Raw genomic sequence first — 27,837 nt, forward strand, 5'->3', positions numbered from 1 at the left:
AACAACTCTCTCCTTTATAACAGTGCCCAGGCAGGATCCCTCAGGTCAGTGGATGGGTATCCCTTTCAGGTCCCACCTGGGGTTGATCAATAATGAGTATTGGGCTCTGTTAGCCTTGGACACGTTTATCTGACTGCGTTTGCTCCCTCCCCAGAGAAGTGATGATACAACCACTCCAGGAAGGTACTTGATGGGCTTTATATATATATGACAAGGAAGGAATGTTTAGGAAATGGGGAAAGGAATAGGAAACCCTAACACTAATCTTTTGACAATACTAATCCCTCAGGATTGTAGGCTGGCTAATGATTCTGGCTTGTTCTTCAGCTCCTCTGGCTTAGCCTGGCCACAGCCAAACCAGAGCAAGCAAGCTCTTGGATGATGTCTCTCAGCTCCTTCTTCTTGCCAGATGTTATACCTTTCTACAGCCTTTAGGAACCACCCTTTCCACCCTCTTCTTCTCCTGACCACTTCCCGGATCCCTCCCGGGTCCCAGGATACCTAGATATCTAAGGATGGTTTGGATGCATAATGTCTAGGGACAGAAGAATCAGAGGATTCACAGTCTGGATACAGGTCGATCAGTGTCAGTGGGTTCAAACAGGAGTTCTTGCAAGACTTATCCAAGCAAAGCCTCAGTTCCCAATAGACCAGGGTCCACAGATCCAAGGTCCAAAGAAGAAGAGAAAGAAAAATAAAACCCCCATGTCAGGGGCTGCCAGGGTGTTTATAACCCCCCCTGGCCAACCACTTTCTCCCCTGTCCTCATGGCCTCTGGGAACATTCTGAGGTTCAATGGTCTTCACCTGTCAATCAAGGTGGGACTCTCAGCTCTCAGAGCTTCAATATGACAAGAGTAAGGAAAACTTAAATGGTTTGTGGCTCCTTATGATCCAGAGATGGAAGGCTGAATTAAGAGATACATAGTCCTGGGGTTTGTATCTGGGATACTGGAGCCTGACAATATGTTTTCCAAATAAATGAAGGAGTTGTCCCTACCACAAGAGACTGAGGATGGCCATTCATTCAACAAACATTTATTTGCTCCTACTATTTACAAGTCTTTATTCACAAATCTATAAGGAACACAGAGATGAATAGGACAGAATTTTTGCCCTCAAAGAGTTTATGGTTTAATACAGTGATGAAATACCTTTCAGAGATGGAGTACCTGGCCCCACCCCCACCACACACATCCAGACCAAGTACTGTGCTTGCCCCACCAGAGACCAAGTGCCATGCCACCCCCCACACACACCCTACTCCCTGCCCCTCAGACAGGGAAGGGAGGAAGCACTTCCATTGGGCTCCTGGGCAGAGGGGCAGGTGATGAGAAGCTCATGTGGAAAGGAGGAGGAGAGTGGCCTGAGTGCTCTGCTTCCCTCCAACTTTGCTCCCCTCCAGCTATGTGCCACATTGTAAGCTATGCTCCTCTCAAACCTAGCTCCTCTCCAACCTCACCACAGGAATCACCTACACCACAGACTCAACAGGTTGCCATCTGCATTGCTTTCTCACACAGCATGTGATCCCACCTCGTCCCAAGTGCCTTACCCAAGACTGGGGAGGGAGGAAGCACTCCCATTGGGCTGTTGGGCAGAGGGTCTGGTGAAGTGAGGTGTATTCTCAGGCATGTGGATAGGGGGAGGGGAGCAGCTCTGACCCGAATCCCTCTGGCTTTCTAGTAATGAATTTTGCTGGGTGGCTGCAGATGTGCTCACAGAGAGGGCTTCGCATGCCCTTTTTGGCATGTGTGCCATAGGTTCACCATCACTGGTCTAATAGTAAGATTAAAAGCAAGCATAATGATAACTGATACAAAGTAAGATATATTTGTTTGGTCCATAAATAAGGTATAAAATATTATAGAGTACATGAGATCCAGAGTAAGTTTGTATCCAATAGTTTGGATACTAAGCTTCTTTCATTCTACCTACTACCTATTCACTGAACAGATGGTCAGAGGATCTGTGTTTTTACCTCTATCCTGAATACCAGGACTAAAGATAGGTCGGAGAGGACCGGAGGAAGAACTAGAAAAAGAGAAGGTATAGATATGGGATTTGGCAGTCACATTGTAAAAGGAAATATCTCCAGCTTCAAAGTCCATGAAAATTCCTACACATCTTGGGGGTTCCCTCAGAGAAAGAGGAGTGGGTGGAATGGTGGAGGCACTGTATTCATTCTTTTTCGTCATCATTATTAACCAAAACCCATTTCCTGGTGAAAAGGCTATGCTTCCCTTCCTGTTCACAGAATTTTTGCAAACTCCCAATATCCAGCTTGTCTTATCTCCCACGTCTACCTGCCAATAATGTTTCCCTGAGGTAAAACTTGGAAATCCCAGAACGATGACAGAATCATCAAATCTTTGTGGGCCATTAAACACCTTTCCACACTTCTTCCCAAATCTCACATGTTTCCGATCATCAGATATAATAAGTTTGGGGTGAGCTGTTTCAGGGTCCAGAGTCACGTTAGCTGCAAAGAAAATCCAAACAACCAGTGAGAAGTTAATGGTATCTCCACTCCCTATCAGATAAATTCTGGGCAAAGGTAAGACTGTGGGAAGTAAAGCTAGAAGCTCACTAGGGTATAGTATTGTTTAAAGGAATATATGGACCAATTATATAAAAATATAGATTATGTATTTTTATAATCACACACATATATATGCGTTTGTGTGTGTATGTATATCTATATGTAACTAGAAGAAAATTCTTTCCTCCTTTGCCCACAGATGTTTATTTTGTATAGTTTCTCCCACCTCAGCAACCCCTGCTATCAATGCTGTTGCCTCTAGTCTATAGTTTTATGTACTGCAATGTAAGCTTAAAGAATTTTTTTGGCAGTTTACTGTAACTCAGAGGCTGCTTATGAGAATTTCAAACTTTGCCTAAGGTGCATATATGCCTTTTCCAGACTCTGGAACTGGTATCTGTTCTTCTGAAGCCTCAGGGTAAAGAATAGGGGGCCCCCAGGTTAGGTTTTCTGCCACTCTGAAGATGTCTGATCTTAGCCACTTACCTGAATATAACTGGACCTCTCTCAGCTGTAAAACTGAAAAGACAAAAAAGAAGAGAAAGAATCTGAGTGGATAAGCTAAGATCAACCTCTCTTTCCTAACCTCTACAGTGAAACATGGAACTTAATGAATTTTAGGAAGCTCCCAGGACAGTGATTTCTCAAGATTTCATGAGTCCCTACAAGATATATCCCTTTCTCTTCCCTGGATTTAGCCTGACTTCTTGATCTGGGCCTAGAGTGGGCACCAACTAAGGGAGGGAAAGTTTTGGAAAAAATAGAAAGAATATTACCACATTTTATAAAATGACAAAGGTATCAGGAGAAAACTCATAAAACCTAACCAAGTAACTGGGAAAAGAGATTCATGAGTCAAGGTCAGGCTGATTCCTTGATAATATACCTAATTACTTAGGAAATTCCAAGTCTACCTACCAGTAGCCACACAGTCAAAGGGGAACAAAAAGAGAGGCTTGTATAGGTAAGCTTTGGGGGAACAGTCCTTTTTTCCCTCATTCTTTCTCTTTAAGATAATCATAGAAATTGGCATTCTTGGAACAATATGAAACTATTCCCTCCCTCCTTGTATAAGCAAATCCAGACACTCACTTTTGAATGTTTCCATTTCTGATTGCAGACTCACTAGGAGAAAAAAGGAATGAGATGAATTTTTATGACCTTTCCCGGGAAGATTTCAAGTGGAAGTTAATACTAGTGTTAAAAGAAAGAAAAAAAGGAACTGAGACAAAGATAAAGAATTCTGCTGCCTGATCCAGGGATGAGATGGCTAAGCTGTGGTTCCAATTTCTCTATATACCAAAATTTTATATACAAACCTATGAACTGCCTCATGCTTCTCTCCACATTCGCTGATTTCCAGAAGAGAAGGTGGGTTTTCTCTTTCAACTCAGGAGACAGAGTCCACTCCTCAGGAAAAAACGCCCATTCTGCTCTACAGATTCCACAGACAACAAAAAATGGTGAATGTCATAGTGAAAGCAAGGCTGGGGACAAAGCTTTGATCTTACTTCATAGATTTCCTATAGGAGTGGAGGCCAGGGAAATTCCTAGTTGACCTCTAAGTAGGGACACAGACCAGAACTACTTCTTAATCCACCTAATACATTAGGCAAATGCCATATTTTGGCCTCATTCTAACCTCTATTAGAGGACTCTCTTCTTTCCAGGTGAGAGTCTTAGGAAAAGGGAAATAGTTTTCACTTTACTTTATGAAAATTTTATCTTTCATAATCTCTCTTATTATATATCTTCATTTCTTCTCCTAACGTCCTCCATTCTGATTGGTTCCCAAGTCTTTGAATCTCATTCATCCAAGCAGCTAGCTAGCTCAGTGGATAGAGAACCAATTCTGGAGGTCCTAGGTTCAAATCTGACTTCAGATACTTCCTAGCTGTGTGACCCTGAGCAAGTCACTTAATCCCAGCTGCCTTAGAACCAATACTTAGCACTGATTCTAAGACATAAAGTAAGGGTTTAAAAAAAAAAAGAAATTATATGAGTGATACATATGAGATAAAATTGTTACCTTGTCTCAGGAGGTAGAGTTCATTTTGTTTGTTACCAATATTTTGTGTATTTGTATATACAAATATAGAATAATGTTAAAGCTGGAGAGGACTTTAAGAATCTAGTGCATCTCCCTCATTCTATAGATAAGGAAATTGACCCCCAGAGATATTAAATTACTTTACTAGAGTCATGCAGAAAGTAAATTGCATAGCCAAGACTCAAATCCCAGTCCTGCATGCTCTTTCTACTGGGGTAGAATCATAGTTAGGATTTTCAAAGAGACATCAAACATGTTTGACATTGCTTACTTGTAACAAAGTAGGATGGGATTCTGAGGACAATGTTTGTTGGGTTGTTTTTAAACCTTCCATCTTAGAATCAATATTTGTATTGGTTCCAAAGCAGAAGAGTGGTAAGGGCTAGGCAATGGGGGCAAGTGACTTGCCTTGAGTCACACAGCTAGGAAGTGGCTGAGGTCAGATTTGAACCCAGGACCTCCAGAATTGGCTCTCAATCCACTGAGCTACTCAGCTGCCCCCACGATAACTGTCTTTTAAAGAAAAGAGCATTAATAAAATCATGTTTAAATAAGAAAAGAAATTCAGAGGCCCTCTAGTTCTAACTTTATCCAAATCATGAATCCTATCTAAAACCTCACCAATGACAGTACATTGTTTTCCTGTCTTGTCAGTGCCAAGTTCCTAGGCACAAGTATCCTGTCCATCTTTTAAGACCCCATTTGAAAATCGCCTACTCTAGGAAACTCTATTCAGAAGTCATCTTTCTTGATCTAACAATACTTGTTACTTCTCTTATGCACTTATAAGATTTTTTTTTAAACCCTTACCTTCTGTCTTGGAGCCAATACTGTGTATTGGCTCCAAGGCAGAAGAGCAGTAAGGGCTAGGCAATGGGGGTCAAGTGACTTGCCCAGGGTCACACAGCTGGGAAATGTCTGAGGCCAGATTTTAACCTAGGACCTCCCATCTCTAGGCCTGCACTTAAAAGATTTTAATTTGAATATTTACCTGTGCATGTGTTTAATCTTCATTGCTAGATGATAAGTTCCCCAAGGGCAGGTTTCATGCCTTATTTATCCTTCTATTTCCTCCAACACCCAATATTGTGCTAACATGTAATTGGCATTTCATGAATGTTTGTAGGATGAATGACAGAACCTCCAAAATTAAGGCAGAGTAATCGTAGGGCATACAGGTCTGGAATTTCTGCTTCCATGGATTAGGAAGGGCACAGCTAGATAAAAGAGTAGCTGTCCCTACGAACAACTCTGAGACCAGGGAGAACTGCCATGAACAGATGGTGTGGTCTTCTCCTTTCCTGAGTCAGTAATCTCTCTTCCCCAGAAGGAACTATTTAGATCAAGCTGTAAGTTCAAGGAAATACCTCCCCAATTGTAAAGCAGGGGAAATAAGAAACCCCCAAAGCAAATGGCATCTAGAATAGAGAGTGCTATGCTATAGGGCCTGGGAAGCTAGGTCTATGGTGTGTGTGCATGTTTTGAGCTGTTCAAATACCTCATTAGGGTGACTCTGATGTCCTAGGAGAGAAAAAGTGAAACAGTTTGTCAGTTTTGCTCTGGAGCTATCCCTTTCTTAGTAAACACTCGATTTGTTAATGCTCGGTTACAGAATAGGATCACCCAGTTCCCACACCTGCCTTACCTCTTGTACTTCAGTCACCCCTCCTATCAATGCTGCTACCTCTAGTCTATTACCAATGCCCCCTAAGTCTTCCACTGTCTTGCTAGAAAAGTTCCAGCAGGGAATATCTGGGACAATTATAAACCTTGCCCTCCTCTTTGGCCTCAACAACCCTTGAGGGAAACCAAATCAAATCCTGATACCTGACAGTTAGTTTCAAATATTATAGAGTTAAACTGCTTGTTAATTGGGCTACAAGAACCATGACCAAAGTTTCTGCCATTTCAGACAGCTTCAGGCCATTGTATTACATGGTGCAACTTCCCCAGTGGCAGAAAAGCATTTTGATATGTGCTGTTATGATCAGATATAGGCCATGCTTTCCATCTATTTTCTATTAGATCAGAGTAGGTCCTGGATTCAGTGTTGTTATATAATGGATATCACATTTATTTTTCCTTCAAAGAGATCTAATTTTAGGGGGAGGAGAGGATTAGCTTACATTTGCACCAATATGATATGCATGTGCATTATAGGTAATGTTAAACAAAGAGCAAAAATCTGACATTAAATTGCTTCAGTGTAAACCAGAACATCCCCATGAATTGTAAATCCTGCTTCAACTTCACAATTATTATCTTTCCTGACTGATCAGGAAAGTTAATCCTTTGGGTCAAAGGATGGAGAGCAGAGATATTTTGAGCTTCTATTTACACTGAACATTTAGCAGATGATGCCCTACATTAATCTGATCTTAAACATTAGCTAGAACATGTACAAATGGGCAAGGAAGATGATTTGATGACTCCTAAGGAGTTTTCAAGTGTTTTCTCCCCACTGCTGGGTTCCCCATCTCCAACCTGAAACATTAGGAAGTTTTGGTTGAATGGAATAGAGAGTTTTAAAGGGCCATATGAGTGTAAATTGTTACTAAAATAGGACAGAAGAGGTCATGTTGAATAACCAGTGTCACCTGGATCTTAAAACCTCCATCTTTAAGGAAATCAAAATGTGTTGGGAAATGCCTAAAAAATAGTCTTAACTCCCAAGGGATCTTACAAACAACTGATGCCAGTCAAGGCTTTTACCAGAACTCATCAAGTGGCCCAGGTATGCTGAGCTTTTCTCCAGCCACATTCCAAGGGGGTTTTGGAAATGACAGAGCAGTCACTCAGAGGCACAGAATGGGCCTAGAATACTGATACCCTGGCTTAAGTCAGGATACATGGAATGATGAGCTTACTGGGCCCCTGTTCTGATAGGGGTCCTTCTCTGTACAAGGAGTCACTTATTTTCACCTGTAGGAATTCCCAGGCTGGCTGTTTCTGCTTTTCTTCCAGCTCTCCCATCAGCTCTTCAAGAAGGGATATATCCAGGGATGCTTTCATGATGTACTCTTCTTTGCTTCTGAAAATGGTTTTGTATAGTTCTTCCAACCAGACCACAAAGAGTCGCTCTTGTTCCTCTAGAAAGTGATGTAGCTGCTTCAGTTGAGACATAATCTGCTTCTTCTGAGCTTCTGTCTTGTTCTGAGAACAACAGGATTAGGAGAATAGGAGGTCAAGCATTTTTGAGATAGCTAGGGAACATTACCTGCTTGAGGCTTTCGTTAAGAGGAGAACCATTGAATTCATTTTCCCATCACTGTGGTTTACTAGAAGGCCCCCAAAGTTTAGAGGAACTCTGGTTATGGGCTAGGAATTTCCGTTCCTCAGGATGGGCCTGAGGGCAGTTTCTGTTATTTCCCTAGGGATCTTTTTGAACATGGATGATATGGGAATTTGTTTTACTTGTTTGCATATGTTTAGTACAAGGATTATTTTTTCTTTTCTATAAGTGGAAATGGGGATGAAAGGGAGAAAAATATTAGTTAACCAAAAAATAAAAATAAAATGTAAGAGCAAAATAAACTATACAGTGCTTACTGCTGGCTCATTTTCAGTGTGAACATTTATGCCTCAGAAATCAACAAATGCACAGGGCAGCTGGGTAGCTCAGTGGATTGAGAGCCAGGCCCAGAGACAAGAGGTCCTGGGTTCAAATATGACCTCAGACACTTCCTAGCTGTGTAACCTTGGGCAAGTCACTTAACCCCCATTGCCTAGCCCTTGCCATTCTTCTGCCTTAGAACCAATACACAGTATTGGTTCTAAGACAGAAGGTAAGGGTTTAAAAAAAGAAGAAAGAAAGAAATCAACAAATGCTACAATTAGGGCTTGATTTATTGTTTGGTTGTCTAAACAAGAAAATGATAAAGAAAAATGAGAAAAATGCAGATTAAACTTGTGTCATGTGTATTTTTTTTCCAAAGAGACAACTGTCCAGCATTAATTGGAATACCCCAGTGTATGTATATATACTATACCTATGGGGGAAAGAGTAAGAGGTGAGAAGGTCTGAATTCTTCCATTGCTTTCTTTAAAGCTTCAGGAAGTGCCATATGTAAAGCTAGGGCAGACCTCATGGGTGCAGTGACACCATGAATTTCCTAGCTATTAAGGAATTCTCATGACTCATTCTACCCTTGAGAATGATCTTTCCACTTGAAGATATAAAAGGAAAAAGTAACTGCTTTTAGCAGTTTTCCCCATCCTTCTTGACTACCAATAAAAGCCATCTTAATTTTTAAGTTCTCTTCATTTCCCCAGGAATAAGGGAAGAGTCTCAGAAGGGTTCAATTTCTATTTCTACTCTGATCCAAAAGAAAAACCTCTCCCTATAGTTTCCCTGTAGTGTCCTGAGACATCCCCAGACTTACCAAGAAGGCTGTAATTGTCTTATTTCCTTGTGATTTCTTCTCTTCAGCTGTTTCTCTTACTTTCTTAAGATGCTCCAACTGGCTCTGAATTTGTTCCTGGTTTAAATTTTTTTAAATGTTGAGATTAGAATAAAGGCTTCGTTCTTTAACTCATTACAATATAAGTACTACTTAAATGAGCAGGGGCAGTGACATACCTTTAATATGTGAGGCCCTTAGAAAATCAATGCTAAAGCAATCATTTTATATAATGTATTAACTGGGCAAAGATGATATTTCTAAGGCCCACATTGGCCCAAGCCCATTAAACCCAAAGTACCTAGGACAAAATGTATGCCATAATAGGAGTGTAGAGAGAATGAAAACGACCGCTAAGTGATAAAGATCCTAAGGACAAAAGTTTTTACAGAAAAAAGCAAGATATCAGAGGAGGAGCCAGAAAAGAATGGTAGGTTAGGAAGGGACCTTAGAGGTTATCTGGCATAGGCCCCTTATTTTTCATTTAAGGAAACAGGCTCAGAAAGGTTAAGTGATTTGCTTGCGATCACATAGACATTAGTTGGCAGAATTGGATCCCAGCTCCTCTTGCTCCAAATCTAGCTCTTTTTCCACCATGCCATTCTTAGGGAACTAGGAGCTTGGAGGAAGAAGATGCAGGAATAGTAAGGATTCAATTTTTTTTTTTTAAAGAATGTTTTAAGAAAGGAGCTTTGGTAATAGAAGTTGTGTGAACTGGCTAAAAAAAAAATTGTGATTCTTTAGTAACAATCAGTAAGCACTGCTCCAATTCATTCCTCTCCCTCCGTGCTAGATTACACTCTGAGTTCTTTTGTTAGGAATATCCAGAGAAAGATTTTTTGATTACTTAAGGGTAACAATTTGGGCTTTAAAACCAATATGGGCCATACTTTACAGAACTTCCTAATTTTCCTGGTACACAAGTCAAAACACTTCATTTCTTCACTCAAAAACTTTCAGTTTCTCCCAAATGTTTTCCAATTAAAATTACAAACTCCATACCCTGGTATTCAGTGCCCTCTAGAATTTGACTCAACAATACTGGCTCAGTCCTATCTAATATCATTCCCCTTTATTACTCTGTTCCAACTAAAGGAGACTAGTTATTTTCCAATCTTGTTCTGACTTTTCTTTGCCCGCTGTCCCATATGCTTGGAATTGTTCCCTTCCTTGACTTCACCTCCACCAGCTGAAGTTTTTTGCTTCCTTCAAAGAACATCTCTTAGTGCCAACCTCCTTTACGAACCTTTTCCTGATCTCCCAAGGTAGAAATGATGCTTTCCCTCCTACAGTCCCTCATTGTACTTGATAGGGACCTCTCCCATGCACAAACCATATTATAATTTTTATGGTGGTTATTTATGTATTTGTTTTATCCTCTCTACTAAATTACAAAAGGACTGTGTCTTGTTTCATTTGGGCATTGCACATAGTAGGCACTTAATGGATGTTGGATTAAAAGATTTATTGAATTGACTATTCCCATGCTGCTTTACTATGTACAAAGTACTTCCTTCCAACATCATTGTAAGTAAGGTATTATTATACCCATTTGATGGATGAGAAAATTGAGATTGGAGAGATCAAGTGAATTACCCAAGATCACATGGCTAGCAAATGGCAGAGACAGGACTCAAACCTAGGTCTTCTGACTTTCAATCCAGGTTTCTTTCTACTTATTTCAGTCAGATAAGTCTTTTCCCTGTCTTTAGCACAGGTCATACTTATTCCCATCTATGTGTCCTTGTTTACTGTTAGCTCTATTTACCTCCTAAAGAAAATCTACATACTCTGAACTTGTCTCCTTCCTTCTCTAATCTGTCACATTTGTAGTATCCATTTTTATAACCTGGCATTTGATTATTGACTATCTTGTATCATTCTCTAATTGTTTTGTGTTTTGTTTCTTTTGTCTCCTGACTGAAATTGTGAGCTCCATGAGGGAAAAGACTATATTTCATTACTCTTTCACATCCCACTGTGCTGAGCATATAATAGAAAATCCACAAGTCTTTTTCTGATTAAATTTTTAGTGATAGTTATCTAGTATTTTAATTAGGGATGGAGAAGTGTCAGAATTTGTGAAAGAGAATAGGTTTGGAGAATGTGGTACTTCTAGATATGTATGGGGGGATGGGGTACCCAATGTGTGTGATCTAAGTAGCTATAGGGAAGTTAGGAGATGCAGAGTGACACAACAGAATAGCCACAGAAGTGAAGAAAGAGAAAATATGGTGTAATATGATGAGCCCTAGATGAGAAATCAGTGGATTCATTAGCCTAGTGACCTTGGGCAAATAATTTAACTTCTCTGAGCTTTATTTTCCTCAAATATATAATGAGAGGGTCACTCTAAATGAATTCTAATGCGAACACTCTATGTTCTAATATTTCTAAGTTCAATTCTGTGCTCTCCAATGTAAATCCTTTTCCAGTTTGGAATATTCTGTGTTCTTTGATTCTAAAGAGAAACTATTATATTAATGGAACACTATTGTTCTATAAGAAATAATGAAAGGGGGTGGGGCAGCTAGATGAGTCAGTAGATTGAAAGCCAGGCCTAGAGATGGGAGGTCCTGGGTTCAAATGTGAACTCAGACACTTCCCAGCTGTGTGTCACTAGTGAGTCACTTAATCTCTATTTTCTAGTCCTTATCACTCTTCTGCCTTAGAAACAATACACAGTATTGATTCTAAGAAGATAAGACTCGTTTTTTAAAAAAGAAGAAATAATGAAAATAATGCTTTTTTAGAGAAACCTGAAAAGACATATGAAATGAGGTAGAGTGAAGTCAGTGAAACCAGGAAAACATGTTATACCATTGCAAAAATAAATACTTTTGAAAGACTTAATAACCCTTATCAATGTAATAATTGGCAATTGATGAAGAATGCTACTCATCATCTCCTGACTCAGAAATAATGAACTAATAAACAGAATAAAATGAGATACACCTTTAAGACATGGTCAGTATGGGAATTTGTTTTGCTTGACTGTATATTTGTTACAAGATTTTTTTTCAGGATGGGAAGGGGGCAAATTTTTTAAATTTAAAAACAGAGGCTTTGAATAAAGAATTAAAAAATAATTGGAGACTAAATAACTTACTTCTAAAAAATTGGTGGGCTAAAGAGCAGATCTTAAATTAAGGATTTTTTTTTCTTTTTCTAGTGGAAGAAGGAACTAAGAAGGAGACAAAACAAATACTCATTAATTTTTAAAAAATAAAATAAATGTGAAAAAGGAAGGGGAGATCACCAAAGACAAGCTTGACCTTTTCACCAAATTTTCTGAGAGTCAACTCTATTTGTACACTAAAGTGAATGTTAAGCTCTTTTTCAGAGTGGTCGTTGAGAGGAAAGGATGAATATCTACCTCCCATACACAAATTCATCCCAGGAATATCCCCAGTTAGCTATGTGGAAGGAGATCCAGCCTTCTAGAGGCTCCTACCTTGTAACTCTGAGCAGCCTTCTCTATGGGAAGCATTCGATGACCTCTGTGCTCCTGGGACATACTGCAGATGAGACAAATGGTTTTTCCATGCTCCTTGCAGAACAGCCCTTGGAGCTGCTTTGGATGACATTCACACTGAGGCATGGATTGAGGGCTTAGTTTTGGTTCCTGGAAGTCAGTAGGTATGTTTTCTAGGCTCCTGCTATGTTGGAAATTCTTAGGAAACATGGCTTGGCATTTGAGGCAGACATTATGCCCAACATTGCAATAGTATCTGATGTTGTTCCCCCAGGAAATATTTGATGGGTTTGCCACCATGGCCTGACAAATGGAACACGACTCCTGTACTCTCCTCAGGGATGCTGCTCTGAAAGGGGCTCCTGTGATCCTCAGGAAGTTGAAGGCTTCCGTGGGTGTTCTTCTCAGTCTTGGCTCATCTGAAAGAATTAGACCCAAGGGCTAGAGGGACTATTGTTTTCTTTTCAAGTTTTCTCCAAGCTCTAACATTCTATGGTCTATGTTCATAGCATCACAGGATTTGGAACTAGGAAAATCCCTTAGAGATCATCTATTCAAGAGGTTCTTAAATGTTTTGGGGTTATGGGCCTCTGGCAATCTGCTATGACTTATAGACTCCTATATTTTAAAAAGAGTAACATAAAATACAAGATTACAAAGAAAACCAATTATATTTAAATATAATCATCAATATATTTAATCCTGGACTAAGAAGTCTCTGATCTAGGCCAATTTCATCTTACAGATCAGGAACTAAAGAGGTTGATGAAGTGATTTGTCCACAGTCAAAAAGTAAAAGAGCCAAAATTTGAACCCAGATCATCTAATTTAAGATATAGTCCTTTCCCCACTACGTATTATAGTCCCTTTTAATCATGACCTTTGTAGTCTGTATTCTAAAGTCCCTTTTAGTACAAACATTCTACTTGAAATACTCTAGTGTTCTTTCTGGGTCTCCCATGCCAAGTTCTTAAGATTCCTTCTACTCTGACTTCTTTCATCTATGGTTGTAAAGGGGAAGAAGCCAGATGAAAAAGATGATGTTTATTGCCTTAAAACACAAAAGCTGAGAGAAGAAATGAGGTAACAAGATTTAGGTAAAATAATTAAGTTAACATAATAATAAATAACATAAAATAACTGAACTAAAATCTGAACTAAATAAGTAAAATAACTGAGTCATAAGCTAAAGGGGCTGGTGCTGACTGCTGCTATATTCCTTATAACCCTGGCCAAGGTACTTGGCCATGTACAAAGTACTTCTCTCTGGACCTGGGTTTATTGAATCTGCAAAATGAGTAAGTTGGCTTACTCAGTATTCTTACTCTTTTTAAATTTTATTTTCTAAAAGCCTTATCTTTTGTCTTAGAATAGATACTGGATATAGGTTCCAAGACAGAACAGTAAAAGCTAGACAATTTGGGGTTAAGTGACTTGCCGAGAGTCACACAGCTAGGAAGTGTCTGAGGTCAGATTTGAATCTAAGACCGCCCATCTCTAGGCCTGGTTCTCTATCCCCTGAGCCACCAAGCTGTCTGCAATATCAAGACTTTTACTGATCATTTAGTCTTACCTGTAGACGTCTCAAGGTATCTGTGAACTGGGACAGGAAAAAAAAAATCTATCTTTATTTTTACAAACCTCTAACAAATCTTGAACTTCCTTCAATTTATGAATGTAGGCAACAATTCTGAGAAGAGGTCGTGGGTTTCAAGGGCATTCATGAAATAAAAAAGAGTAGGGGCAGTAAGATAGTTTAGTGGATTGAGAGCAAGGCCTAGAGATGGGAAGTTCTAGGTTCAAATCTGGTCTCTCATACTTCCTTGCAGTGTGACTATGGACAAGTCACTTAACCCTATCACCTAGCCCTTACTGCTCTTCTGCCTTGGAACCAATATATAGTATTGAGTCTTTTTGTTTTATTTAAAAAATTTTTTTTCATAGTATTGATTCTAAGATGAAAGGTATGGGCTTAAAAAAAGTCTTTGAATCTCCCTATAAGTCAAGGTTTATAAAATCATGGAGAGGGGCAGCACTATGTCATGGGAAGAGAGCTAGTCTCTGTGTCAGGAAGACCTTCTGTGACATAGTCTAGCTGTATGGCTCCTGGAAAATCATCTAACTTCTCGGTGATCTAGGCAACTCTCTCAGGTTAAAAGTTGCTTAACAGTCATTCATCTGCATTGACAGAAGGAGCTTTCTCACTAGGAGTTCCAGTAAAACAAGGAAGTCACAAGTCTGGACAAAAAAATAAATAAAATCATATTATGAAAATTACGAATAAGGTAAAATTGGACATGCTTGCCAAAGCAGAATTGCCTAGCAGAATGTGAAGAAGAGGGAAGGTTAAAATAAATAAAAAGTCCTAGTCCAGAAACCAAGAAGTTCGCTTCTAGAGTTCATTGTCCTGAAAATCTGATATTGGCTAAAAAGATAAACAGGTTCAAAAGAGTCCTGTGGACAAATTTACTTGGAAGAGATCACGAAGGCTTATTAAGGGAAACTAACGTTGTGAAATTTACTTATGAAATTGACAGAGGAAGAACCTCACACTCCCAGGGAGCACGTCCCAGCACGCTGCTGGCGGAACAGAGGCGGGACTGAACGGACCTTTATTGTGTTTTATTGGGCACCTGGGCGTTTAGGCAGCAGTTTTTATTGTAAGTGATAGAATGGCTTCCGTCCTCCCCAGTCATCCCCGCCCCCGGGGCCACCTTGCCATCTGACCACTGGCTGCAGCCCCAAATCTCCCCACTTGCACCAGTACCCCGAACACAACAGACTTCTATACACCGCTCTCTTACCCCCAGTTAGTCTACTCAGCTTTGAAACGAGACCTTGGTGCTGAGTCATCTTTTTTTAACCCCTTACCTTCCGTCTTAGAATCAATGCTGTGTATTGGTGCCTAGGCGGAAGAGCACTAAGGGCTAGGCAGTGAGAGTTAAGTGACTAGCTAGGAAGTGTCTGAAGCCACATTTCGCTAGACCTGGCTCTCAATCCATTGAGCTGCCCAGCTGCTTCTCCCCCCCCCCCCCCATCTTAATTGGGAATTGAGGGCTAATTTGCCTCATCTACTCAAGCTAGCTGGCCCAAGAGGAGACTGTATTATAATTCACATCCTCCCCTTCCATTCTGTGCTTACCCCCTTTCCCCCCACTCTTCCTCTTTTCTACCTCTTTCACTGCTTTTGAAATAGGTGCATTCCAAAGAAATTAGATAGTTTACACTGACATAATTTAGACTTGAATTGACTGCTCAATTAGTAGTAGATGAGAAGTGTATAAAGGTGTTCTTAAAAGCAGAAAATTCTAAAAATGTAACCTTTTAAAATGTTGCAAACTATTGTGGCACACTCATATGTAATCTACTTTGATAGTCTCAGCAATGCAATGATCCAGGACAATTCTGAGGGACTTACGAGAAAGAATGCTATCCACATCCAGAGGAAGAGCTACTAAGCACTTGTTTATACGGGTATAGGATTGGGGATTTTGGTTTTAAAAGATTACTCTATTACAAAAATGAATAATATGGCAATAAGTTTTGAGTGATAAACATGTATAACCCAGTGGAATTGCTTGTCAACTCCCAGAGAGAAGGGAAGAGGGGTGGGAAAAATCATGAATCACGTAACAATAGGAAAATACCTTTAAAAATAAATAAATAAATAGAGGGCAGCTGCATGGCTCAGTGGATGGAGAGCCAGGCTTAGAGACGAGAGGTCCTGGGCTCAAATCTGGCCTCAGACACTTCCTAGCTGGGTAGTCCTGGGCAAGTCACTTAACCCCCATTGCCCACCCTTACCACTCTTCTGCCTTAGAATCAATATTGATTCTAAGATGAAAGGTAAGGGTTTAAAATAAATAAATTAAATTAAATGTTGCTAACTAGAATATAGATGAGTAACTTCAATTTTTGGCTTCCAATACAATGTCTTCATTTTTGCCAGCAATCAGCATCTCAGGGAAGGGCTCACTTCAAAAAATGCCAGGGAAGGAAGTGTAGAATTTCAGAAAGCAGCAATGCTAGTTTAAGAGTTCTAGGACATCCTTGAGGTAGGAGGAGGATAGCAAGACTGTCATACCTGTAATTCTGTGAAATTCTATGTAGAGCATTGCTTATTTATTCTTTAAGGAGTTGAACTAATTTTTATTAATTATTTCACAGATTTTGAAATTCTTGTTGCTATGAAAATGTAGTCAAAACCAAAAAGCAAAAAAAAAACAAAAAACCCAAAACTCTGTCTTAGAATCACTACCGTGTATTGGTTCTAAGGCAGAAGAGTAGTAAGGGCTAGGCAATGGGGGTTAAGTGACTTGCCCAGGGTCACTCAGCTAGGAAGTGTCTGAGGTCAGATTTGAACCTAAGACTTCCTGTCTCTAGGCCTGGCTCTCAATCTACTGAGCCACCCAGCTGCCCCCTCATATAGCAACTTTTAACACTGAACAATTTTAAATTGGGATTTATCCTGTGTTAAATAAATTATTTGGAATAAGTATTATTCACAGAATAGTTGATCTGTGTTCTAAATATTAAGTGCTGGTGCCACAACTTTGTAGTGATGAGAGCAAAAAGTAATAAATACTCTATACTGGTTTCTGAATGCAACCAGTATAGAATGCCAAAATTTATAGATAAATGAAGTGGTTTTTCCACATAGCTATTTGGTTACACATTTAGATTATGAGAGATTGGCAAATAAATTTTGCATTTATATTTTCAGTCTATGAGATCATTTTATGTTAGTATTATGTCTACAAGTTATTTAGTTATATCTTTACCTTCTGTCTTGGAATCAATTACTAAGCATTGGTTCTAAAGCAGAAGAGCAGCAAGGGCTAGACAATTTGGGATCAAGTTAGAAAGTGTCTGAGGCTTGATTTGAACCACGACTTTCTGTCTCTAGACCTGGAGCTCTATTCACTAAGCCACCATGCTGCCCCTGTGCAATTTAGAAAAAGGAGGTCTAGGCTGACTCCACAGTCAAAATCTATAGCCTTTTCACCTCGAAGATGGAGCAATTATGACTGAATTTTCAACTTTGGTCAAGCAGTCTTGAGAAATGAGCCACACTTTGCTCCAGTGATTGGCATGATGCATTTGAACAAAGAGGGGAGTTAGTGTTCATTGGTATTGTTGATGCAATGCAAATTTTGGTTTTAAACATTTTTTTGAAATTTTCCCCTAAAATTCCAATAAGAATTATTGTATCTACCTTGTCCACCAGGCACATGATATTGGGAATTCAATCCAAGACACAGAGGCAGCTAGATTGTTCAGTAGGTAGAACACTGGATTTGGAGACTGATTACAGATCCTGCCACAGGAACTTATTAGCCCTGTGATTCTGTCAGTACTTAATTACTCTAAGCCTCAGTTTCTTTATCAGTGAAATATGGGTAATAATAGTAACATCTACTTCTCAAGGTTATTGTGAAGATAAAGCATTTTTTAAAGCTCAAAAGTACTCTATAAATACTAGCTATTAAGAAAGAGAGCAGCGTACAGAATGGTTTTTTTTTGTTTGTATCATATAAATCAATCTTATCCAAAAGACTAAATGCTATAATGAACATGTTCTTGTCATAGTAGATACATTTTTTATGATGAATTAAGTTGCCCTTCTCTATGGCAGTTACAGTGAAAACTGTTGAAAGACTATTATAACCAGATTGCTGATAACTACCAAACAGCTGCTGAAAGGTAAGTTCAGTACTGAGTTTGTATATAAAAATCCCAGCGTAGACAATCCTGAAAGATTTATGATGGGGAATGCTATCCACCTCCAGAGAAAGAACTGTTCAGTCGGGTTTCACATCAGTGTATCTTTGGTTTTATTTTGGGGTTTTGGTTCTGAATGAATGTGCTCTTAACAACAACAACCAACATGGAAGCGTTTTGCATGACGTTAAAAAAAGAAAAAATGAGATTGAAAAATTATTTAAATAAAAATTCCAATGTAAATTAATAGTTCATTTTGTGGAGTTGGAGACAAGGTTGACTACTACTACTACTACTACTACTAATAATAATAATAATCTTTTCCCTGTCCAAAGAAGAGCATATACCATTCTAGAGCAAAGAGATTGTATCCTTTGATAGAATGTCTATTATCTCCAGGACAAAATAACCATGCATCGATTCTTTAATTCCTGAATGCCTTACTGTTGTCCATTGTACTCTAAGAGGACCAAAATGGTATTATTACTAATGATACCTTTTGACATGTGCATAAATTGAATGTAAGCAAGGCAGACCTGCACAAAGTTGTCAGCCTCACTCTCTCTTCCAGAGTCCTCAAAGTTCAGTGCCAAGTAAAGTCGAGACAACTGGTGATTGCATAGGATACAGGGGACGACCTTAGCTTCTTTGACGGTTAATCAAGCTCTAAGTGCTCCACAGCTCCTGCTTCCACTGCCTTCACACTTATTAGAACAAACTGTTCCAACTGGGAATGTAACATGTGTTGTGTGGCATAGCTAGCTGCATTTATTGATGCTTCCTTCCTCAGGGGTCAGAACTGTATTCTTTAAGAAGGTATTTGTTTGACACATGTAAAACCTAGTGGAATTGTGAGTTGGCTATGGGAGGGGGTGGGAGGAGGAAGAGAGGAAAAGAACATTAATTATGTAAAAATTTTCTTAAAAAATAAAAGTAAAAAAGAGGGTATTGTTAAGTATATATACTGACATAAAATGTCTTTATGGGTAGATTTGTTGAATGTGAATTATGATTCTCATGAAATGATCACATTATTTCAAATTCACACTGTATATTTCTATTGAACTGGAATGAATTACCATGTTATACATAATTATAATTTTGAATCAGGACTACTTCATGGAATTAATTGTTCTTACTAATAGAGATCTAGCTGTACTCTTTGAAAAACAAAATGTTAATGCCAATGACTATACTGTTTCTTATAATGATAGCACTGAATTTTGTCAGGTAATTTCCTGGTTCTTGTAAAATAAGAATGGGACCATTTCACTATGTTGTTATAAGCTTTAAATTGGGAAAAAAGGTAAGTGTTTTGCTAGTGATTTTAAAATGACTGTTTCTTTAACAAATATTACTTCTCAATATTCTTATTGCTCTAAGGCTATAGCTGTCTTTTTTACATAACTTGATTAGACATGACTAGTTACTTGATTGCATTTATCCCAAAGGAGAGGTAATCCAATTTTAATTAAATAATTCTGGATAAAACCAACACGGAAATTTCAGTTTGGAATGTCTATAAAGGCCCAGAAAGAGATGACTAATTGGCATAATTCGAAAAGCCCACTGTTGTCATGACTGGAGCCTAACTGATTCAGCTCTTGGTCAGTTTGGGAAATGCTCCAATCAGTCAGTTAATAAACATTTATTAAGTACCTGCTATGTGTCAGGCAGGCACTGTGCTAAACAGGAGGGGTATAGAGAAAAGCAAAAAACAGTCCCTGCTCTCAAGAAGCTAATAGTCTCACAGGGGAGACAACATGCAAACAACTATACACAAATAAGATATAAACAGAATAAATTAAAGACAATCAATAGAGGGAAGGTACCAGTATTAAGGGGTTTCAGGAAAGGTTTCTTGTAGAAAATGGGACTTGAAAGAAGCTAGGAGGCAGAGATGAGAATGAAGGGAATTCTAAACATGGGAGACAACTAGGGAAAATGCCTGGAAATGGAAGAGGGAGTGTCTTGTAAAACAAATATCAAGAAGGTCAAATACATTGCAAATTACTTGAAAGTGAGTAAATTGTAATAAGACTGAAAAGGTAGGAAGTATCCAGCTAAGGCTCAGAACACCAAACAAAGGATTTTAAATGTTTGATCCTAGAGGAGATAAGGAGCCCCTGGAATTTGTTGTATAGGAAAATCACATGAAAACTTTCCTCATTAGTTTGTGAGATTGTCTCATAGGCAAGAATACTGGGGATGGGAAGGAGCAATGCTATAAAGCCTAGAATTTCTTGAATGATATCAATTATGGGTCATATGTTGGGACCTTGCTTATCAAGGTTGGTTAGACTCTTCTAGGAATAAAGAATCTCTTTGGCCCTATGGCCATGGAGAATTTCAGTTTGGGAGTGTAGCCACTAACAGTGTACCTTCTAGAACCATGATCCCAAGAAGATAATCTGAGGTCTAACTCAAAGACCCTCGTAAACTGACGTGGGAAACTGAGTGGTACATCTTAATGTACAGAAGCTCAAGCCTCCAGGAGATTCTAATTGGTTCATAGTAATTGAGCCTGGAATAATGCCAGAACAGAAAGCAGTGTTCAGGAAGAATGAGATGGTGACTTGGTTGCTCAACTCTAGATTGTTAACCCAAACTATATTTTAAGATATCTTTTCCTTGTTCAAGATTTATATAAAATTTATTTGAAATCTTTTTGGGACGAAAAATCAAGTCAGAGGACATGGGGAGCTATGCCAGTATGGACATATTTCCAAGTTAGTAATGACAGATGAAGATTGATGTTTTTTTATCTTTTATTTTTTATTAAGAAATTTTTTCCATAGTTACATGATTTATGTTCTTTCCCTCCCTCTAACCTCCCCCATAGCCAATGCTCAATTAGATGTAGATTAATATTAAATGCAATTATTTCTTGCAAACTGTGCCTAAATACAGGGTTCAGCATTAATATTTTTTACATAAAAATACAGAAATAATAGCTAAAGGCATTTACTGTTTAGATTCGTGTGTTGGTAGGTTTAATGAATCTAGTAAAAAAAAAAAGATGGGAAAGTATCATAAAAAATGGGAAACCTTGATATTAAAAAAAAAGAAAAAAGAAACCTTTGACTCAGAAGACCCTAGAGATGGAGTCCCTCAATAGGAAAGGATTACCATGACAAAATAGGCTATTGCTACCTGAGTCTACAATGAGAATTAGGAGCAAGAGTGGCAAAGAACAAAGGATCTCACTTTCAGCAAGTATGAAGGACAAAGGAATATTCAAGTGACCTTCAAAGATGTTAATATTTCTGTCAGCGTCAAATAAAAAATACTTATGCACACAAAAAATGTAGCTTATTTTTCCTGCTGAAAGAGAAGATGAATGGTTTAGAACAGTGATGTCAAAACTTTTAGAGGGGCTGGTGATGTAAGGAATGTCCTTAGGCACTCATGGGGAGGGGAAAGGGAGCAACCTGGCCCCACAACCCTCTGGCTTTCTAGTAGGGAACTCTGTGCTGGGGCGATGGTGTATGTGCCCACAGAGAGGGCTCTGAATGCCCCCTCTGACACACATGTCATAGGTTTGCCACCATAGGTCTAAAAGAATGGCTTACTACTCTTTGGATATCAGGGATGATTAAATGTTTCTTGTAGGTTAAAAAGTACTTTGATGGAGAAAGAAAGGGAAAGGAATCTAAGGGAAAGTTTCTAAGAAGAGAAGTTCTAGAGCATAAGAAGCTACACAGAGAAGCAAAGATCACAGAAATTTCAAAGTATAGGTTTAAAGCTCTCAGTGAAAGTAGATCTGGTTGTCTTGAAGAGGAAGTAGCCTCTCATATTCAGTGGAATCATAATGAAGTTCTGTAGGTTACATGATAGGGATGTTATAAAGAGATTCACTGTCTATTTATAGATTGGGCTCCAGGTCCTTCTAGCTCTGCAACTTTTTTATTTTCTGACTCTTTGACTCCTCTCTCCTCCCAACTCTATATCTTCTAATCTCTATCCATGTGCTTTTAGTCTCCCTTCAATTTGGAGTCAAGGAACCTAAAGTAAAATCCTAGTTTTGCCGCCTTCTACCTATGTGATCTCTATCAAGACACTGACTTTAATAGGACTCATTTTTTTTTCATCTATAAAAATGATGGATTTGGACAAGCTGACCTCTAGGGTCTTTTTCAGCTCTAACTCAGGATTCCATAATCAAATTATGACCCTCTGATCTCTCATCTTCCCTGACTCTTTTGCATGATTTCTTGTGAATTCATTTAGGACCCAAATAGAAAGACATTCAATACTAGTCACTAGAAAGGTCTTTCAGACTTCTTACATTGTCCCTCCCCACACTTGCACTAGAAGAGTTTAATAATAATAATAATATTTAGGAAGCACTTAATAGTTCTCTTAGACTACTTTCCTCTCAGGAGCTCTGTCAGACAAGTATTATTATCTTCATTTTAACTGTAAGATGACTGAGAATAAGGAAGAAAAAGTTAAATGGCCCATTGCTATATAAGTAATAAATGTTAGAGTCAGAACCAGGGTTAAAACTCAGGTTTCTGACTCTGAGCCTAAAATTTAGGAACCAAGAGGCTTCTAAAAATAGCTTTCAATTAGCATAAAGCAAAAATATAAGATTATTATGATAAGTGATTTTTTTTTTTACAAAACATTCTGCTAAGGGTATTAAAAGATATAAAGAGAAAATAACACTATAGTACTTATAGGGCTTAAAATAGATGTTGTAAAAAATACCTTCACAGGCTTCTTTTAAATACTGGTTTCCAGGATTCTTGGTTTCTTTTTTTCCAGACAGCATGGAAGTATCCACATTCCCAAATATCTTTTCCTTTAGGGACTCAGGCACTTGGTGTTTATAAAGCATTGCGGACTCCCCCAAGGACACAGAAACTTCTGAATTCCTATGTACCTTGTTCATTGATTTTTGATTTGGGTGGTTTTGCTCTCCTGAAAAGTCACCAAATTCTTGGTTTGATATTCTCTTTGCACTCAAGAATAAGGGTGCTTGGTTCTTGTATGCTTTTTGCCTTAAAGTAACAGCAACTTCTGAATTCTCATATCTGTTGCTCTCCAGAACCAGAGATGCATCTGTTTCTAGAGTGTCCTCCTGATATTCTTGGCCAACATGCAACTGGCTGGATGAAATTGGCACCTGAATTCCATCCATAATATCTTCATTTGGACCCTGAAAATCAGCATCTTCATTCTCTAATATTCCCTTCAAAGGAACAGTGATTTCCAGGGTCCTAGATCCTGTTGTGCTTGAAATAGCAGAGGTTCCTGAGATTTCTGTGGCACACTCTTGAGTTAAACATTCTGAAAGAACATCCAAATACCAAACCATTAAAGACTCATAAATTCAAAATGAAGATTTAGGGATGAAAGAAGGTAAGAGGAAACCACTTCTTCAAATTAGTTAAAGTCTAAATTATAAAATACTTTTGAAAAATGAAGTTTAAATTTCACTTTTAAGTCAGGGCTAGAGATATGTTCAATTTATTTGATTTATTTTCCACCTTCAATGAGTAAAGTAATTGGTAATCAGCACCTAATTTGGGTAGTCAAGGAATTTTGGTTAAAGTGACTTTTAATGTACTTTAAACAATTTGCCTGCATTTTCAATTAAACTAGAAAAAATATTGGAGTTGGAGAAAACCTAGAATTCAGCTTTGACTAACTAGCTGTGTAACCATAGAAACTCACTTGACCTCTTGAAAAGCTGTTAAAAATATAATGTGGGTAATAATAATATTTTCACTGCCACCCCATTCTTTTGCAGTGGTCCATGAGTATGGTACATCACATGTATTTATATTATACAGTTTTGTTCATTTTCTTTCTTTTAAAAAAATCTTATTTATTACATAGGGTGGTTTTCTGGTACAAGGAAAGGTAATGAATACAGAGAGGAATTCTGTTGGTATAAAAAGCAAAAGCATCAATAAAAATGCACTTTTAAAAATAGTATTTTCACAACCTATATTACAGAGGTGTTCTGAGGAAAGAAGTGCTTTATAAATATTACATTAGGATTGGTGATTTGGAACATCAACACAGATTACAATCCATCTATAACTTAATAGATATGTTTTAAAGAATTATTAAAGGCTTCCCTAAAGTTTAAGTGACTAACCTATGGTCATAGGGCTAAAAAATGTCAGATGTGGCATTTAAAGCCAGTCTTCTTATCTTTGAGTTCAGAACCTATTTCCCTACTATGCCACACTGGCTCTTAAAGTGCTATGTAATGTAAGTTGTTATTGTTGTTAGCATTCCTTTTGTTCTGAAGTAGTACCAAACAAATTTGTCAGCATATATAATATGTAATATAATATATAATAATTTCAACTCATTCTTATCACTCATTAAAGAATTCTAAAAACAAATACCCCTTTCTCACTCATCTCCTAACTTTGTCGGAGTCAGAATCACATATTTGAGCTGGAAAGGACCTGCTCATGGAGGAAACTGACACCCATTTTGTTAATGGTAATAAAACCTGATTTCCAGATTATCAGTTCCACACCCACTTGTTTGAATATGAGTGCTCTAGTCTCCAGAAAAACAGGCCTAGTATCTGCTTAATTTCAGATATGATGTATCTGAAACATCACACAGTCACAAGTACATTTGAATGAGAATACCTTATTTATAGAGTATTTTATATAATTTCTTTCATTTGGTTCTCATCTCATCTCACTTATCTCCAGGTCCTATCTCCTGTGAGATAAGTAAGGGAGCTATTATCATAACTACCTAAATGGCCCTCATCTCTTTCCCCAACCTTCAAAGTATGACTTGGGTACTGCCTCCTTCACAAGCAATGAGCCTATGATATAGCTGCAGGGTGGAAAAGTGTCAAATTGGAATGGTACCAGAGACAGAACCTTTGCCATTTTCTTTCCAGTTTTCTGTGCTTGGAGCAAAAAGAAAACCTCTCTCAGGTGGAGGAGCTGTCCAGTCCACACAAGGCTAGAGGCAAGTAAAATGCATTGACAATCTGCATCTAATAGACATGGCAGGATAAGAAGATTGGTATATAGCCATGAGTAGCCAGCTAATATTAGATACTACAAATTTATAGTGTACCAGTTGGCATTATTTCTTTAGTAGGATTCAGCAGTATGCAAGGAGAAATAGAGAAGGTAGGTAATGGAGGTATTCCAGGGTTGGGACATGAGAAGACATGAACAGCCACAAAAGGGAGCATAGGATACAGTATATAATGAGTTGAGTAACTAAAAGGCTGACAGCTTCCACTAGAGATCTTTTGGGAACCAGGGAAGGGTTGAAGTGGAAGAGTTGAAGAATGTCATACAAAATACATTTTATGATTATTCAGCCTTAAAGATTATGAACAAATACAATATTCCTAGCTGGACTTTGTGGGATCTGCGTATCTATCTGATGTATGGGACTGTACTCAGAAAAATAGGAAGGAAGGTACTGATGAGCAAGAGGGCAGCATATGAGAACAAAAGGAGAAAATGAGAAAACAAAAAAGAAGTGAAACCAGAAGTTTCCTGAAATATAATTATCTCAGCCAAGACTTTCCACAGAGCCAAAGATTATCTTTTTGCCTCTGAGAAGAAGGAATACTTGAAGACTACCTAGCTATACAAAATTCAAGAGATGATGAAGAGAAACCCATAGTACTGTAATCTCATGGAAAGAACCTAAGTTATTTCATTCGGCTTTGCCATTAACCATTTGACTTCAGACAAGTCACCAATTCTACATATCTCAGTTTCCTTTGCCCTAACTGCCAGTATAAGATATGTTCTGTAGTGCAAAGAATATTGGTTTGGAAGTCAGGAAACCTGGCTCTAGCTATTAATTAGTTGTGTAAACTTGAACTCAAGTCACTTTAGTGGTTTCCTCCTTTATAAAGTGTTTTCTAAAGTCCCTTTCAACTCTGATATTCTAGGTCATAAGGCCCCTCCTGTTCTAATACTCCACATTCCAAAGTCCTTTCCAGCTCTGCCATTCTATGGTCTCTGTTCTAAGGTTTCTTCTAGCTTTGGAATTTTATGGTTTATGTTATAAGATCTTTTCTAGCACTGACATTCTATAGTCCATATGCTAAAACTCCTCCTAGTTCCAATAGTCTATGTTTTGCATTTCAAATTTCCTTCCACTTCTGACACATGTTCTAAGGCCAGAGTTCTTATCTTTTTGTGTGTCATAGACTTCTAACATTGACACTCTGTGTTCTGACTTCTAAAAATAAAGTCCCTTCCAGTTCTTACCTTCTTGATAACAGATGTGAAGATGCTTTGAAAGTCTGAAGTATGATAAAAATGTAAAGAGGTAGTACAATTATTTTGGAAAGTAGAGAAAAAGGCAGGCTGCTTTTCAGGACACCCCTACTTACCTGGGGTAATTGCTTGGCTGAGCTCCTCTACCAGTAGATTTTGATTGATCGCTTGCAATACCTGCAGGGTCAACTTCACAGCATACCTTTCCCCATAATAGTTGATCAGAAGGGCAGCAAGCTTCACTGACCCAGTAGCATTTTGAAGCCTACCATGGGGAATGCGAACTCGATCTTTATCCAGGTTGGCATTTTGCAGTTTGAATTTGAATTTCTCCAGGTCATAAGCCACTAGACTCTCCAAGGTGTGCAGTAGATGATCACTCAGGGTCTTTGCCATAAGATCAGTTCAATGCTGTTTGAGACAACCAGTCAGGTATCCAGTAAGGGAACAGAAATCTCCAGCCCTGGAGCAGCGAAAGAGTTATAGAGAAGTGATCTGTTGTGAAATCAAGGAAGGAGAACAGGAAGGAGAGGGAGGATCAGTGGAGTACCAGACTCCTCCCATTCCCATCAATATATGAGCCCTTTTGTTATACCAGAAGGCTAGCCACTTCTTCCCAACCACCAACTGACCAACCACAGCTCAGTAGGCATCAAAATAGAGTAAAGGATTTAAAGGAAAGGTGACTTCCAGTCACCTGATTGTGAAAGGAACAAACAAATGTCAGGGAGACCACTATCCTGGCCATTTTAGTCAGTCATGGTAGCCAAGGAATAAAAAGAACAACTAATATTTATATGATACTTTTCAGTCTACAACGTGCCTTTCGTACAACCATCCAATGAGGCAGGTAGAACAGGTTTTGTTACAGTGTCATTTAGAAAAGATGAAATAGATGATCAGAGGAGAAAAACTATGTGCTCGAGGTCACAAAGCTAGAATGAGAGCCAGAAGTCATAGGATTACTATATATGTTTAGAGCTAGAAAAGGCATTATAGAGCTCATTATATAATATCAATTAACCCCAGGTGGGTCTTGAAGGGATATCATCCATTGACCTAAAGGATCCTGCCTGGGCAACTATTATAAAGGAGGGAGGTGTCATCCCATCCTCTCTCTATACTTCATCTACATACATCTAGTAGATAGGAGGGAGTATCATTTATTATATCAATAGAGCAACAATAACATTTTACAAAGAAGGAAACTGAAGCCTAGAGAGTTTAAGTGATTTCCCCAATGATACATGAGTAGTAAATGAGACCTCAACCCCCCCAAAAAAGGTTTGAATGCAGGTCCTCCAAATCCACAATCTATATTCTTTCTGCTGTACCATACTTTCTCATTAATCTGCCTCTCCTGATTTCAATCTAATGTTCTTTCTACCACACCATAAAGTCATTCCCAGAACA

At 38.5% G+C, this 27,837-nt stretch overlaps 1 protein-coding gene across 1 annotated transcript; it reads right to left on the reverse strand.

Annotated features, from left to right (window-relative positions):
* Window positions 1–1,936: 1,936 nt before the first annotated feature.
* On the reverse strand, window positions 1,937–26,820 carry MEFV (MEFV innate immuity regulator, pyrin). The gene is made up of 10 exons (XM_044657908.1): window positions 26,541–26,820; window positions 22,901–23,482; window positions 12,446–12,885; window positions 8,974–9,069; window positions 7,514–7,744; window positions 6,090–6,112; window positions 3,861–3,976; window positions 3,634–3,666; window positions 3,028–3,060; window positions 1,937–2,481 (listed from the first exon to the last, which is right to left on the reverse strand). Exons 1-10 carry the CDS (start codon window positions 26,818–26,820, stop codon window positions 1,937–1,939), a joined length of 2,379 nt encoding a protein of 792 aa, XP_044513843.1.
* Window positions 26,821–27,837: the final 1,017 nt, after the last annotated feature.

Source organism: Gracilinanus agilis, chromosome 1, assembly GCF_016433145.1.
Source record: "Gracilinanus agilis isolate LMUSP501 chromosome 1, AgileGrace, whole genome shotgun sequence".
Lineage (NCBI taxonomy): Eukaryota > Metazoa > Chordata > Mammalia > Didelphimorphia > Didelphidae > Gracilinanus > Gracilinanus agilis.

What these genes read in the sequence shown, in the direction of transcription:
- MEFV (XM_044657908.1), bottom strand. Translation starts at nt 26,820, where the DNA reads ATGGCAAAGACCCTGAGTGATCATCTACTGCACACCTTGGAGAGTCTA. An exon ending in CAGCCAAGCAATTACCCCAG is followed by an intron (nt 23,483 to 26,540) that starts GTAAGTAGGGGT and finishes ATGTTCTTTCAG; the next exon opens with AATGTTTAACTCAAGAGTGT. An exon ending in AAGCATGAGGCAGTTCATAG is followed by an intron (nt 3,667 to 3,860) that starts GTTTGTATATAA and finishes TTTTTCTCCTAG; the next exon opens with TGAGTCTGCAATCAGAAATG.